General features: G+C 41.2%; 1 protein-coding gene, 1 long non-coding RNA gene and 1 pseudogene across 12 annotated transcripts in view; 2 read left to right on the top strand and 1 right to left on the bottom strand.

Annotated features, from left to right (window-relative positions):
* Nucleotides 1–2,068: 2,068 nt before the first annotated feature.
* On the bottom strand, nt 2,069–6,901 carry LOC116529254. 2 transcript variants are annotated; one of them, XR_004259437.1, is made up of 3 exons: nt 6,780–6,901; nt 3,212–3,419; nt 2,069–2,281 (listed from the first exon to the last, which is right to left on the bottom strand). It is a non-coding gene; the product is annotated as an uncharacterized LOC116529254 (long non-coding RNA). The 2 variants fall into 2 exon arrangements; XR_004259436.1 differs by lacking the exon at nt 2,069–2,281 and having other exon boundaries at nt 3,163–3,419.
* Nucleotides 4,957–5,440, top strand: LOC116529253 (annotated as a pseudogene).
* A 50-nt stretch (nt 6,902–6,951) lies between the features above and the next one.
* Nucleotides 6,952–13,036, top strand: part of ZMYM6 (zinc finger MYM-type containing 6) — a 41,554-nt gene continuing 35,469 nt past the window's right edge. For 2 of the 10 annotated variants that reach the window (XM_032246874.1, XM_032246864.1), the window contains exons 1-2: nt 7,234–7,655; nt 8,199–8,365. In XM_032246874.1, the coding sequence (XP_032102765.1) occupies nt 8,273–8,365 (93 nt within the window). In that variant the 5' untranslated portion in view covers nt 7,234–7,655; nt 8,199–8,272. Of the gene's footprint in view, nt 7,101–7,160; nt 7,670–8,198; nt 8,366–13,036 lie in introns of those variants that run through there. The other 8 variants (XM_032246871.1, XM_032246867.1, XM_032246873.1 and 5 more) reach the window with 8 other exon arrangements.

The following is a 13,036-nucleotide window of genomic DNA, read 5'->3' as shown; positions in this document are numbered from 1 at the left end:
GACTACAGGTGAGTCACTGTGCTTGGCAATTTATCACTTTTTTTTTTTGAGATAGTCTTGCTTTGTTGCGTAGGCTGGAGAGCAGTAGTGCGATCTCGGCTTACTGCAACCTCTGCCTCCTGTGTTCAAGTGATTCTCCTGACCCAGCTTCCTGAGTAGCTGGGATTACAGATGTGTGCCACCATGCCTCGCTAATTTTTGTATTTTTAGTAAAGATGGGGTTTCGCCATGTTGGCCAGGCTGGTTCCGAACTCCTAGTCTCAGGTGATCCATCTGCCTTGGCCTCCCGAAGTGCTGGGATTACAGGTGTAAGCCACCATGCCCAGTGGAATTTATCACTTCTAATAATTTTTTGGTGGACTCTTTAGGTTTTTCCAAATATAAGATCCTATCATCTGCAAGCAAAGATAATTTGACTTCTTCCTTTCCAATTTGGATACCCTTTATTTTATTTTTTGAAACGGAGTCTCACTCTGTCATCCAGGCTGGAGTGCAGTGGCATGATCTCGGCTCACTGCAACCTCCATCTCACGGGTTCAAGCAATTCTCCTGCTTCAGCCTCCTGAGTAGCTGGGACTATAGATGCATGCCACCATGCCAAGCTAATTTTTGTATTTTTAGCAGAGATGGAGTTTCCCCATGTTGGCCAGGCCTCAAACTCCTTACTTCAGATCCACCCACCTTGGCCTTCCAAAATGCTGGGATTACAGGCATGAGCCACTGTGCTCCACAGTACCCTTTATTTCTTTCTCTCGTATGCTGCTGTAGCTAGGACTTCCATTACTATGGTTAGTAACAGTGGTGAAAGTGGGCATCCTTCTCATGTTCCAGATCTTAGAGAAAAGTCTTTCAGTTTTTCTCCATTCAGTATGATACTAGCTGTGGGCTTGTTGGATATGGCTTTTATTATTATCAGGTATGTTCTTTCTACACTGTTTTTAAAGGGTTTTCATTATGAAGGATGTTGAATTTTATCAAACGTTTTTTCAGCATCAATTGAAATGATTATATGGTTTTTGTCCTTCATTCTGTTGATATATCACAATGATTGGTTTGTATATGTTGAAGCATCCTTGCGTGCCAGAGATAAATCTCACTTGGTCATAGTGAATGATCTTTTTAATGTATGGTTGAATTCTTTTTGCTAGTATTTTATTGAGGATTTTCCCATCAATATTCATCAGAGATACTGACCTGTAGTTAATTCCACCTCTTGATGGGAGAAGCATCATGCACATGCAAAGATGGGATTATTGCCAGCATCTTTGGAAACAATCTTTCTTTCTCTCGTTCTCTTCTCTTCTTTTCTTTCATCTCACTCTGTATTGGCACAATCATAGCTCACTGCGGCCTTGACTCACTGCAGCCTCAACCTCCTGGGCTCAAAGGATCCTCCTGCCTCTGTTTGCTGAGTAGCTGGGACCACAGGCACATGCCACCACGCCCAGTTAAATTTTGTATTTTTTGTAACCTTCTGCATGGAAGTCTCCTAAGGCAGATTCAGAAGATCATTAAGTATGTCTTCTAGGTTCTAAGTTATCACGGATGACAGTGCTGCCAAACATTTTGCCAATGCATCACACTGGTTGTTCTTTCCCCAGCCTTCAACAAGTTTCCTCACTGCTCTTCTAACCTCCACTTACAGCCTCCTTGTTGTCTTTCCAGGTTCTGCCTGCTGCCTGGTCCCAACATCAACGCCATGTTTTATATTTTAGTTATGGCAGTATCTCATTTCTAGATTTCAATGATCTAACAGTTATCTACAAAGGGGTGCTTTGTTATATAACAACAGATGCTGCAATCATCTAGCAATCTGGAGAATATAAGATGGCTTCACTCATATGTTGTGGGGCCTTGTTGCTGGCCATGGGGTTACTCTCTATGTGTGATTTCTCATCAGTCAGCAGTGATCTCATTTAACCTTGATATGGTGGTAGGAGTGTTCTACGATAACGAAAGCAGAAGCTCGAAGGACAACTGAGGCCTATGCTTAGGAACTCATATGGTATCACTTCTGTAACATTTTGTCAGTCAAAATAATTCACAAGCCCAGTCAAGAAACAAGAGGTAGTGAAACAGACTCTGTATAAGTAAGGTTCTCCAGAGAAACAGAACTAATAGGATATGAAGATTTATTATTACGAAGAATTTGTTCACATAATTATGGAGCAAAGAAGTCCCACAATCTGCTCTCTGCAAGCTGGAGACCCAGGGAAGCCAGTGGTGTAATTCAGTCTGAGTCTTAAAGGTCTCAGAACCAGGGGAGCTGATGATATAAATCCTAGTACAAGGGCAGGAGAAGATGAGAGGGGATGTTTCGGCTTAAACAGTGAGGCAGGGAAAAAAAAAAGAGAGAGAGAGAGGGGGCAGATTCTTCCTTTCTCCACCTTTTGTTCTATTCTGGTCTTCAATGGATTGGATAATGCCTTTCTATATTGGGAGGACATTATATTTTACTGAATCTACAGATTCAAGTTGATACATTAACTATCACAGACTCCCTCTCTCTTTCTCTCTCTCTCTTTTAAATCCACCCATCTGCACACTAAAGACTCCTTTCCTTGATGGGAAAAGTTGTAACAACTTTATGGCCATATTTAACCTCCCACAGGTAACTACAAACATCTTGAAGTAAATATAATATTCAATAATTTTACGTTGAAAGCAACATAACAAGAACAAGATACAGATGCCCAATATCACCATTTCCATTCAACACATTACTAGAGGTTTAGCCACTGCAATAGGCAAGAAAAAGAAATAAAAGTTATGTAATTAGAAAGAAGGAAATAAAATGGTCATTATTCTCTACATAGCTGGAAACAGAAAGAAAAATGGCTAGACTACTAGAATTAATTAGTTTAATTAATAATTTAGCAAGGACGCTAGCTTGAAGACCAACATACAATAATATACTGTATTTCTATTTTTATACTGAAAACAATTAGAAAATAAAAATTTACATTTAAAATGACATGAAATATTAAATGCCTAGAATAAATCTAACAAAGATGTGTGCAATCTCTACACTTAAAAACTATAAAGCATTATTAAGAGAAATTACAGACACAGAAATTACAAATAAATGGAGAAATATATCATTTTCATGGATTGAGTCAACCCTACAGAATGCTATTATTAGTCTCTTAAGGCTGCTTTAATAAAGTACCACAAATTTTTTTTTTTTAAACGACAGAATTTATTATTTCACTATTCTTGGGGCTAGAAGTCTAAAATTAAAGATCAGTAGGGTCGTCCTTTCTCTGGAACCTATATGGGAGAATCTTTCCTTGCCTCTCCTAGCTTTTAGTGTTATCAACAATCCTTAGCATTCCTTGGCTTGCAAATGCATACTTCAATTTCTGCTTCCATTGTTGCATGGTGTTCTCCCATGTGTATGTCTCCATATCTTCTCCTCTCTTAAGGAAACCAATCATAATGAATTAAGTGCCCACCTTACTTCGATATGGCCTCATCTTAACTAATTACATCTGCAACAATCCTATGTGACTAAATAAGGTCCCATTCTGAGGGTTAGGACTTCAACATATCTTTTTAGGCAACACAGTTCAACACAATGAATAACAAATACCAATTCTCCAAAACAGGCATACCACTTCAGTATAATACTAAAGAAAATCCCAATGGATTCTAAAATTTATAAGGAAAGTTGTGTCACAACTGACAAGCTGATTAAAAAATTTACATCAAGATGCAAAGGACCAAGGAAAGCCAAGACAATCTTGAAGGACATAAGAGGAGGGAGGACTTTTTCTATCATATGCTAAGATTTATTATAAAGCTATTACAGAAATTTAGACAGTATGGTATTTCCACAAGGAGAAACAAAAGGAACAGGCAACATAGTCCTGAAACAAACCCACATATATATATAGACAACTTATACATTTATACATGACAAAGGTGTCAATGCAGAACAGTGGGGTAAAGGACAGTCCTTTTAAAAAATAGTGCTTAATTCATTTAAAATTCACAGGGAAAAGCTGAAATCTGACTTACCTCACACTATATACACAACCCAACTTCAATTGGATTACAGAACTAAATGTGAAAGACTAGTAACATTTCTAGAAATTTTCTTCATTTGGTAGGAAAATATTTCTTACTCTAGAGTGTACAATAAGCACTAAGCACAAAGGTTTTTTTTTTTTTTTCTTTTTTTTTTTGAAGGAGTCCAGCCTGTCACCCAGGCTGGAGTGCAGTGGTGCAACCTTGGCTCACTGCAACCTCCACCTCCCGATTCAAGTGATTCTCCTGACTCAGCCTCCCGAGCAGCTGGGACTATAGGCACATACCACCATGCCCAGCTTTTTTTTTTTTTTTCTAAGGCAGAGTCTTGCTCTGTCACCCAGGCTGCAGTGCAGTGATACCATCTCAGCTCACTGCAACCTCCGCTTCCTGGGTTCAAGCGATTCTCCTGCCTCAGCCTCCCGAGTAGCTAGGATTACAGATGCCCATCACACTCGGCTAATTTTTGTATTTTTAGTAGAAACAGTGTTTCACCATGTTGGCCAGGCTGGTCTCAAACTCCTTCCTGGCCTCAAGGGTTCTGCCTGCCTCAGCCTCCCAAAGTGCTGTGATTATAGGCATGAGCCACTACACCCGGCCACAAAGGTCTTTTAAGTTCATCAGAAGATACCAGTAATAGAGTGATAAGGCTACTGAATGGGAGAAGATATTTGCAATATATACAGTAGTCCTCCCTTATCCATGGGGGATGTGTTCCAAGATGTTCCACGGATGCCTGAAACCTCCAGTAGTATCAAACCCTATATATTCTATATTCTATATATATACATATATATAATGTATATATACCTATGATAAAGTTTAATTTGTAAATGAGGCACAGAAAGAGACTAACAACTAATAATAGAACAATTATAACCATATACTTTAATAAAAGTTGTTTAAAACTTATGAATTAGGTCCAATATGGCGGCGCCCAGTGGCGGTGTGAATTGTGAGGAGTTCGCCAAGTTCCAGGAATTACTCAAGGTGATGAGGACAATTGATGACAGAATAGTACATGAATTAAAACACTACGGTTCCAACAGCTTCCTTTGCAGGGAAAATTGATGCCAGCCAAACCTGTAAACAACTTTATGAGTCTTTGATGGCAGCTCATGCCAGTAGAGACAGAGTCATAAAAAATTGTATAGCCCAAACGTCAGAAGTAGTAAAAAACCTCTGAGAAGAGACAGTAAAGAATTTGGACGATTAACGTTATTAAAGCAACTTAGAGAAGAGCAGACAAAGTTGAAATGGATGCAGTCAGAACTGAATGTTGAAGAAGTAGTAAATGACAGGAGCTGGAAGGTGTTTAATGAACGCTGCCGAATTCACTTCAAGCCTCCAATGAATGAATAAAGAGAGATACTTTTTTTCTTTTTTTTTTTTTTAAAGGATTGGGTCATCTCATAAGAGCTAAGCATGACAGGTATCAACAGGGCGGGCTTCCTAGGATGATTTATGAGCCAACAGTCCAAGACCTTTTGTTGATTTCAGCCCCACTTAGTCAAGACCTCAAATATAAATAATTCTGATAATTATGGACAAATCAACTGCTATTTTATATTGATCCTGTAAAAAAAAAAGTTTTGTAACTATTAAAATAATTTTCTGACAGTGTAAAAAAAAACTTATGAATTATTTGTTACTGGAATTTTCCATTTAATATTTTCAGAATGTGGTTGACTGTGGGTAACTAAACTTCAGAAAGCAAAACCATGTCATCAAACTGAAACTACCTTGTTATATGAAGTTCTGAGAAGTCAGGAAAAACAAATAACAGTCTCATTTCCCGAGCGCCAGTTTCAATTAGGATAATAATGAAATTCCTTCTGCTTTAATCCTTACCAAAAAAAGGTAAACTGAAGTTACCTGATATTAACCAATCAGTTATTTCTCTATTGTTTTGTTTCCTGGTTCTACTTTACAAGGAAAATAACTTATTTATTTATTTTTTGGAAAGTTACTTTGAAATGGACCAATCCGTTTTTTGTTCTTTGTTTCTGCTTTCTCCAGTCCTTCTCTGTTTATAAAACCTACCTCTTCTTCTCAGTTCATTGGAACTGTTGTTCTATTTTACAGAATGAAGTGTTGCCAGATTCTAGAATCACAAATAAAGCTAATTGAGATCTTTAAATTTGCTGTAATTTTGTCCTTTAACACCACCAATGACAAGAATGTTCACAGTGACATTATTCCTAATAGGCACAAATTGGAAACAACTCAAATGTCCATCAATAGTAGATGACTAATATTGTACTATATTCATAAAATGGAATACTATACAGCAATCAAAATGAATGAACAGTCACAAATCATAGATGTATCTGTTAACGTTGAATAAAAAAATAAATCTTCATTTTGGGCAAGTTAATTTTTCATTTATATCTTAGAGATTAAAAAATTATACCTCTTAGGGTTATTGTGAGGATTAAGTGGGATGAGGCATGTGAAGTGCTTAGCAAGCCAAGTAATATTTATTACCATGCTCTCTCAGTAGGCCACTGTTCAGGAACTGGGCACTAAAGAATGCTACAACTTAGCTGGTCGTGGTGGTGGCGCCTGTAAGAGGCTGAGGCAAGAGAATCACTTGAACCCGGAAGGTGGTGGTTGCAGTGAGCCGAGATTGCACCACTGCACCCCAGCCAGGGCAACAGAGTGAGACTCTTGACACACTGACACACACACACACACACACCACACACACACACACACACACACACACACACACACTACAGAACACTTACAGCACCTTCTAACGCCACTGATAATCTTCCTTAAACCCCTTTCTCCACCTAGTCACAATTGAGCCTCGGTCTCTTTAAGAAGTAAATCAAAACTAAGGAAAGAGGAATGCTGGGAAGTTCTCCTCTGCTCAGGTCCTGAGCTTGACGGGAAAAGAGGGCGGAGATCAGGGCTGCGCATGCGCGGTTGGCCGACTGTTGCGTTGTGATGGATCCGGCAGAATTCCAGAAGAGAAAATGATCTTTGTCTAGGCGCAGAGGGCTTGGTTCCTATTACCAAATTCCCTGTCCGGTGCTCCTCCGGTAGCAGGGAGGCGACAGAAGGTGAGCGCTGCCGCACTGGTAGTGGGCGGGACGGCGGGGCTGAGGCCGCGCCACGTGACGAGGCGTTGCGGCGGGGGCGGTGCCAGGTGGGCTACGCGGCTGGGGCGGCTGCGGATTTCGCCTTTGGTACGCGTTGACACGCAGTGGGTAGTCCTCTGCTCTCTGTCGGAGACTACGTTGCCTTGTTAGTCCTTAGTGATAGGAGTGGGAATTCTTGGTGGGAAGTAGAATTTCCGAACGCGTGCGGTTCTTAGAGGAGGAATGCGCGCCCATAGATAGTTGTGACTGGCGAGTGCGCAAAAGTTCTCATCTCTTCTTCGGAACAGGCTTTTCGACCAGTTGTCCGTTTCCGTCCTTGACTATTCGGATAAAGACAACTTTGAAGAGCTTTTTGTTTTAGGTTTAATTTGCCCCGTTTTGTTCTTTGACTCTTAGGGGAAGGGAATTTACTGAATGGCCAGTTGAGTTTCTTTTCCACAGGAGGGCGATTGTGAAGCGGCCCTCAGAGGGGCTTGATGCCCCCCACCTCCCACACGGAGACCATGAAAGAGGCAGGTGATTCACTTTCAGTAGGGGCGTGCCTGTTGTTCGCCTGCAATGAATGGCATCTTGAGCTAAGATGTAGCGTTAGGCCAAGAAATGGGGCCCTTCGGGAGGCTTCCAGTCAAGGTTGAGTTATAGGTCAGGGCAGGGAGGTTGTTGTGCCCCACTTTGAGAAATAAAAGCTGACGTGGGCCTCTAAGTACTGATTCTCATGGGGTCAGAAACTTTCTTGAGTCCATTTTTCTCAGAGTTTGGTAACTTCCTCCCACATCTTGATCTGCTGCTGGTCTGATTCCCTTCAATTACGTTCAACACAGGAAAGACCAGTGCGTGTGTCTTTAAAGATATTAGAGAAGTGGGAGCTGTTGCTGGAAAAGTGTTTTCTTATGTAGCTACTGAAGGAGCAGAAAGCAGGAAGAAAGAAAAAAGTTAGTCATGGCCCCAGAAGAGTTGTTTTTCAAATGCTGAGCTGTGAAACCTCGTGCACTCAACACGAAGTTTTTCATATAGATAAGCTTGAAATAAAGAAAGAATAAACCTGAGTATGTATTTTAGGTGTCCAGCTATCCATTGCCAAGAAGAAATCTATTCGTTTGAGCCTGAGGAACTACTTCACGTAAAAAATTAGAATGAAAGAACCTTTGGATGGTGAATGTGGCAAAGCAGTGGTACCACAGCAGGAGCTTCTGGACAAAATTAAAGAAGAACCAGATAATGCTCAAGTAAGCATTTCATCTTGATTTAATTAAAAAAAAATCCTTCTTTTTAAGATCTGGTGAACTGAAAAATTTTAGTTAGGCAGTTTCTGGTTTGTAAGTTAAAATAACCCAAATGGAGACAGGCTCTCGCTCTGTTGCACAGGCTGTAGTGCAGTGGTACAATCTGCTCAGGTCACTGCAGCCTTCACCTCCTAGGCTCAAGTGATCCTCCCACCTCAGTCTCCTGTGTACTTGGGACCACGGGCACACACGACCACGCTCAGCTACTTTTTTGTATTTTCGGTAGAGACGGGGTCTCGCCATGTTTCTCAGGCTGGTCTCGAACTCCTGAGCTCAAGCAGTCCACCTACCTTGGCCTCCCAAAGTTCTGGGTTACAGGTGTGAGTCACCATGCCTGGCTGGTTTTCTGCTCTTTGAATGAAAGATGTAACTACGTGTTTTTTTTTTTTTGGAAGAAAAGTAATGTATTTACCATTTTTCCATACTTTTCATTTAAAAAAATTCTCTTGAATCTGGTAGTACTTTCCTTTGTTCCGTTAAGAATCTGTGGTCTATGCTAGGCTCTGGGGATCCAGAATTGAGCAAAGTTAGCTTAGTCCCTTTCCTCGTAGAACTTATATGCTAGTAGAAGAGGCAGAGATTACACAAGTATTGGTCAAATAATATGTGTAATTACAGACTATGACAAATGCTCTGGAAGAAAAGCCTAAAATGGGGAATCTGACCTAGTTTTGGTTGTAGTCTGAGGCCTGGGGATGGCTAGGGAAGGCCTCTCTAAGGGAAGGATGTATAAGCTGAATTATGAAGAATGAATTGATTAGGCAAAGGGCATGGTAAAGAGTATTTCAGAAAGAGGAAATTGTGAATGGGAAAGCCCTGAGTTGGAAAGATGCATGGTTCTTTTCAAGACCTGTAGGACCAGTGAGCCTGGAACAGAAAAGGTATGAAAATGGTGATGATGATAGTGATCAAAACAACAACAATAAAAATAGAAGGTATTAGTGTATCAGTATGTAGTATATATTATATCATAATCATGTGACATTATTAACTTAATACTTTTATGTGCTTAAGACTGTGCCAGGCACCATTCTCAACACCATATTGTTATCCCCATTTCACTGATGAGGAAACCAAAACTTAAAAAAGCCAAATAGTTTGCCACAGATCACAGTTAGTAAATAACAAAGACTAGATTCAGATCCAGGTGATCAGACCCCAGAACCTGTGCTATGCTGCTTCTCTATGATAAGACTGTATATATAGTTTGGGGCTGGATTATGCAGGACCTGGTGGACGTTGTTATAAGTTTTGATCTTTACTCTAAGAGCAGTTGATAGCCATTGTAGAGTTTTGTTGTTGTTGTTTTGAGACAGAGTCTTGCTCTGTCACCCAGGCTGGAGTATAATGGCATGATCTTGGCTTACTGCAATCTCTGCCTCCCGAGTTCAAGCAATTCTCTTGCCTCAGCCTCCCTAGTAGCTGGGGTTACAGGTGCGTACCACCAGGCCTGGATAATTTTTGTATTTTTAGTAGAGACGGGGTGTTAACCCTGATGGTCAGGCTAGTGTTGAGCTCCTGACCTGGTGATCCGCCCGCCTCGGCCTCCCAGAGGGAATTACAGGCATGAGCCACCATGCCTGGCGTTTTTTTTGAAGATGGAGTTTTGCTGCAATAGTGTGATCTCCATGGTGTAACTTCCACCTCCCAGGTTCAAGTGATTCTCCTGTCTCACCCTCTCCAGTAGCTGGGATTACAGGTACTCACCACCACGCTCGGCTAATTTTTTGTATTTTTAGTAGAGACGAGGTTACGAGGTTTCACCATGTTGGCCAGGCCGGTCTTGAACTCCTGACCTCAGGTGATCTGCTCATTTTGGCCTCTCAAAGTGCTAGGATTACAGGTGTGAACCACTGTGCCTGGCCAATTGTAGGTTTTAAGTGAGAAAGTAAGATGAAACAGATTTGTGTTTGGAAAGATCATTCTGGTTACCCTATAGGGACACAGAATGGAGAACACAGGAATCAATGTGGAGAGATGAGTTAGTTGTTTTGGCAAGGAACTTTTTTTTCTTGTAGGACAGTTCTTTTGCTTTATACTCTATAGTTATTGACTTTATTGTATAAGGGAAGCAATAATATTTTAAAATAATAAAAAAATTTATTTTTCATAACATCTCACATTTCCTTTTTTTTTTTTTTTTTTTTTTCTTAGATTGGGTCTTGCTTTGTCTGCCCAGGCTGGAGTGCAGTGGTGTGATCTTGGCTCATTGCAATCTCCCCCTCCCAGGTTCAGGTCATTCTCCTGCCTCAGCCTCCTGAGTAGCTGGGATTACAGGTGTGTGCCACCATGCCCGGCTAAGTTTTTGTGTTTTTGGTAGAGATGGGATATCACCATGTTGACCAGATTGGTCTCAAACTCCTGACCTCAAGTGATCCACTCACCTTGGCTTCCCAAAGTGCTGGGATTATAGGTGTTAGCCACTGTGCCCAGCCACAGGCAGTATCACTTCAAGGCAGGGATGTCAGGTTTTGTTTCACTTATGAACTCTACGCCTTTCTACAGTGCTGAGCTGAGGAGTTCTGAGGTAGTTTCTATAAGATGTGGTGTAGGGGATGGTGGCATCCATGCCACTTGTTCCCTCCAGGTGGTAAATTCTAACTCTTTCTCTGCCTAAAGTAACCATTTCTTTGCCAGGGTTTGTGGATTCTAGCTTTTAAATATTTTTTGTATCTGACCCTTCATGTTCTTCTGTTATTTCATTATTTTTCTGTCTTTTTTTGAGACAAGGTCTCACTTTGTTGCCCATACTGGGTTGCGCTGGTGTGATTATGGCCACTGCACTCTAAGCAATCCTCCCACCCCAGCCTCCCAGGTAGCTGACCACAAACATGCTCCACCACATGGAGATAGTTTTTGATATAGATGGAGTCTCCCTATGTTGTCTGGGCTGGTCCTGAACTCCAGCCTCCAGTGATCCTCGTGCCTCGGCCTCCCAACGTGCAGGGATTATAGGCATCAGCCATTGCACTTAAATATTTCATTATTTCTCATTTGAACTTCTGTAATAGTTTCCTGGCTATTCTTCCTTCAGTCACATATCCCATCAAAACACTGTACAGTGATGCCATTGTACTGTGTAGATCTAGTGATATTTCTCTCTTTAAAGACCCTGTTTCCTCCTGTGGGATGAAGCAGGGATCTTTCCGTGTAACATCCAAACTATACATGTTTAGGCCTTTGTTTTCTCTTCAGTGTTATCATTCATTGTTCCCACCTTTTCTAATCTATACTTCTGCCAACTATTTGCAGTTCATTCAACATTATCTTCTAAAACTCTGTTGCATTTTATTTCTTTGCCTTTCTACATGCCATTTCTTATGCCGGTGGAAGAAGAAATAAGCTAGATAGGCTGGCAAAGTTTTGTGCTCTTTTAAGATGAAGTTTATCTGTCACTCACAAGTAGCGTGAACTATTCTCTCTCCTTTTTTTTTTTTTCTGAGATGGAGTCTCGCTCTGTTCCCCAGGCTGGAGTGCAGTAATGTGATCTCAGCTCACTGCGACCTCTGCCTCCCAGATTTAAGCTGCTCTCCTGGGTAGCTGGGATTACAGGTGTGCACCACCATGCCTGGGTAATTTTTGTATTTTTAGTGGAGATGGGGTTTCACCATGTTGGCCAGGCTGGTCTCGAACTTCTGACTGCAAGTGATCCACCCGCTTCAGCCTCCCAAAGTGCTGGGATTATAGGCGTGAGCCACTGTGCCCGGCCTGTGCCACTTTTTATACAAATACAAAATCAAGGCCAGGGGCAGTGGCATACACCTGTAATCCCAGCACTTTGGGAGGCCAAAGTAGGCCTCAAGTGAGCCGGGTATAGTGGCTCATGCCACTAATCCCAGCACTTTGGGAGGCTGAGGCAGATTGCTCATCTGAGGTCAGGAGTTCGAGATTAGCCTGGCCAACATGGTGAAACCCCATCTCTACTAAAAATATAAAAAAATTAGTCAGGCGTGGTGATGCATGCCAGTGATCTCAGCTACTTGGGAGGCTGAGGCAGGAGAATCACTTGAACCCAGGAGGCGGAGATTGCAGTGAGCAGAGATTGCTCCACTACACTCCAGCCTGGACAACAGAGGAGATTCTGTCTAAAAATATGTATATGTATGTATGTGTGTGTGTATATATATATATGTAAAATCACAGTCTTATATTAGTGTTTTAAAATTGTGTGAAGTACATTGGGAGCATAGGGGAAGGAGCTCTAAATCTATCTGGGAAGGAGAGGAAGGCTTCACAGAGCAGGTAGCAAATTGAATTATAACAATTAAGAGTTTCAGGCAGAGAAAATATCATGAGAAATAGAGAAAATAGCCAAGTCATGGAGGGGTGAGAGAATGTGGTGTGTTTAGAATTGAATATCAATAATAAAGTGGGAAAAGAGAATAGATTTAAAAATGTTTAAGTAGGATTGATCAAATTTAGAGATTGTATATGAGGTGTGAAGGTCAAGGAGCAGTCTAAGAATACTTACAGGTTTTGGGGTTTATGGTGATACCGTTTACTGAGGGGTTAGAACAGGATTTTTGAGGAAGTAATAAGGGCAGTTTGGGGTCTGTTGTGTTTAAAGGGCTTGTGGGACATTCAATTGGTAATTATACAAGGAGGCATTTGTAC

Source organism: Sapajus apella, unplaced genomic scaffold (assembly GCF_009761245.1).
Source record: "Sapajus apella isolate SASKATOON/1434 unplaced genomic scaffold, GSC_monkey_1.0 scaffold62, whole genome shotgun sequence".
Lineage (NCBI taxonomy): Eukaryota > Metazoa > Chordata > Mammalia > Primates > Cebidae > Sapajus > Sapajus apella.
Note: the sequence above shows the minus strand (reverse complement) of the source record. Positions and strands in the feature narration are given on the sequence as shown.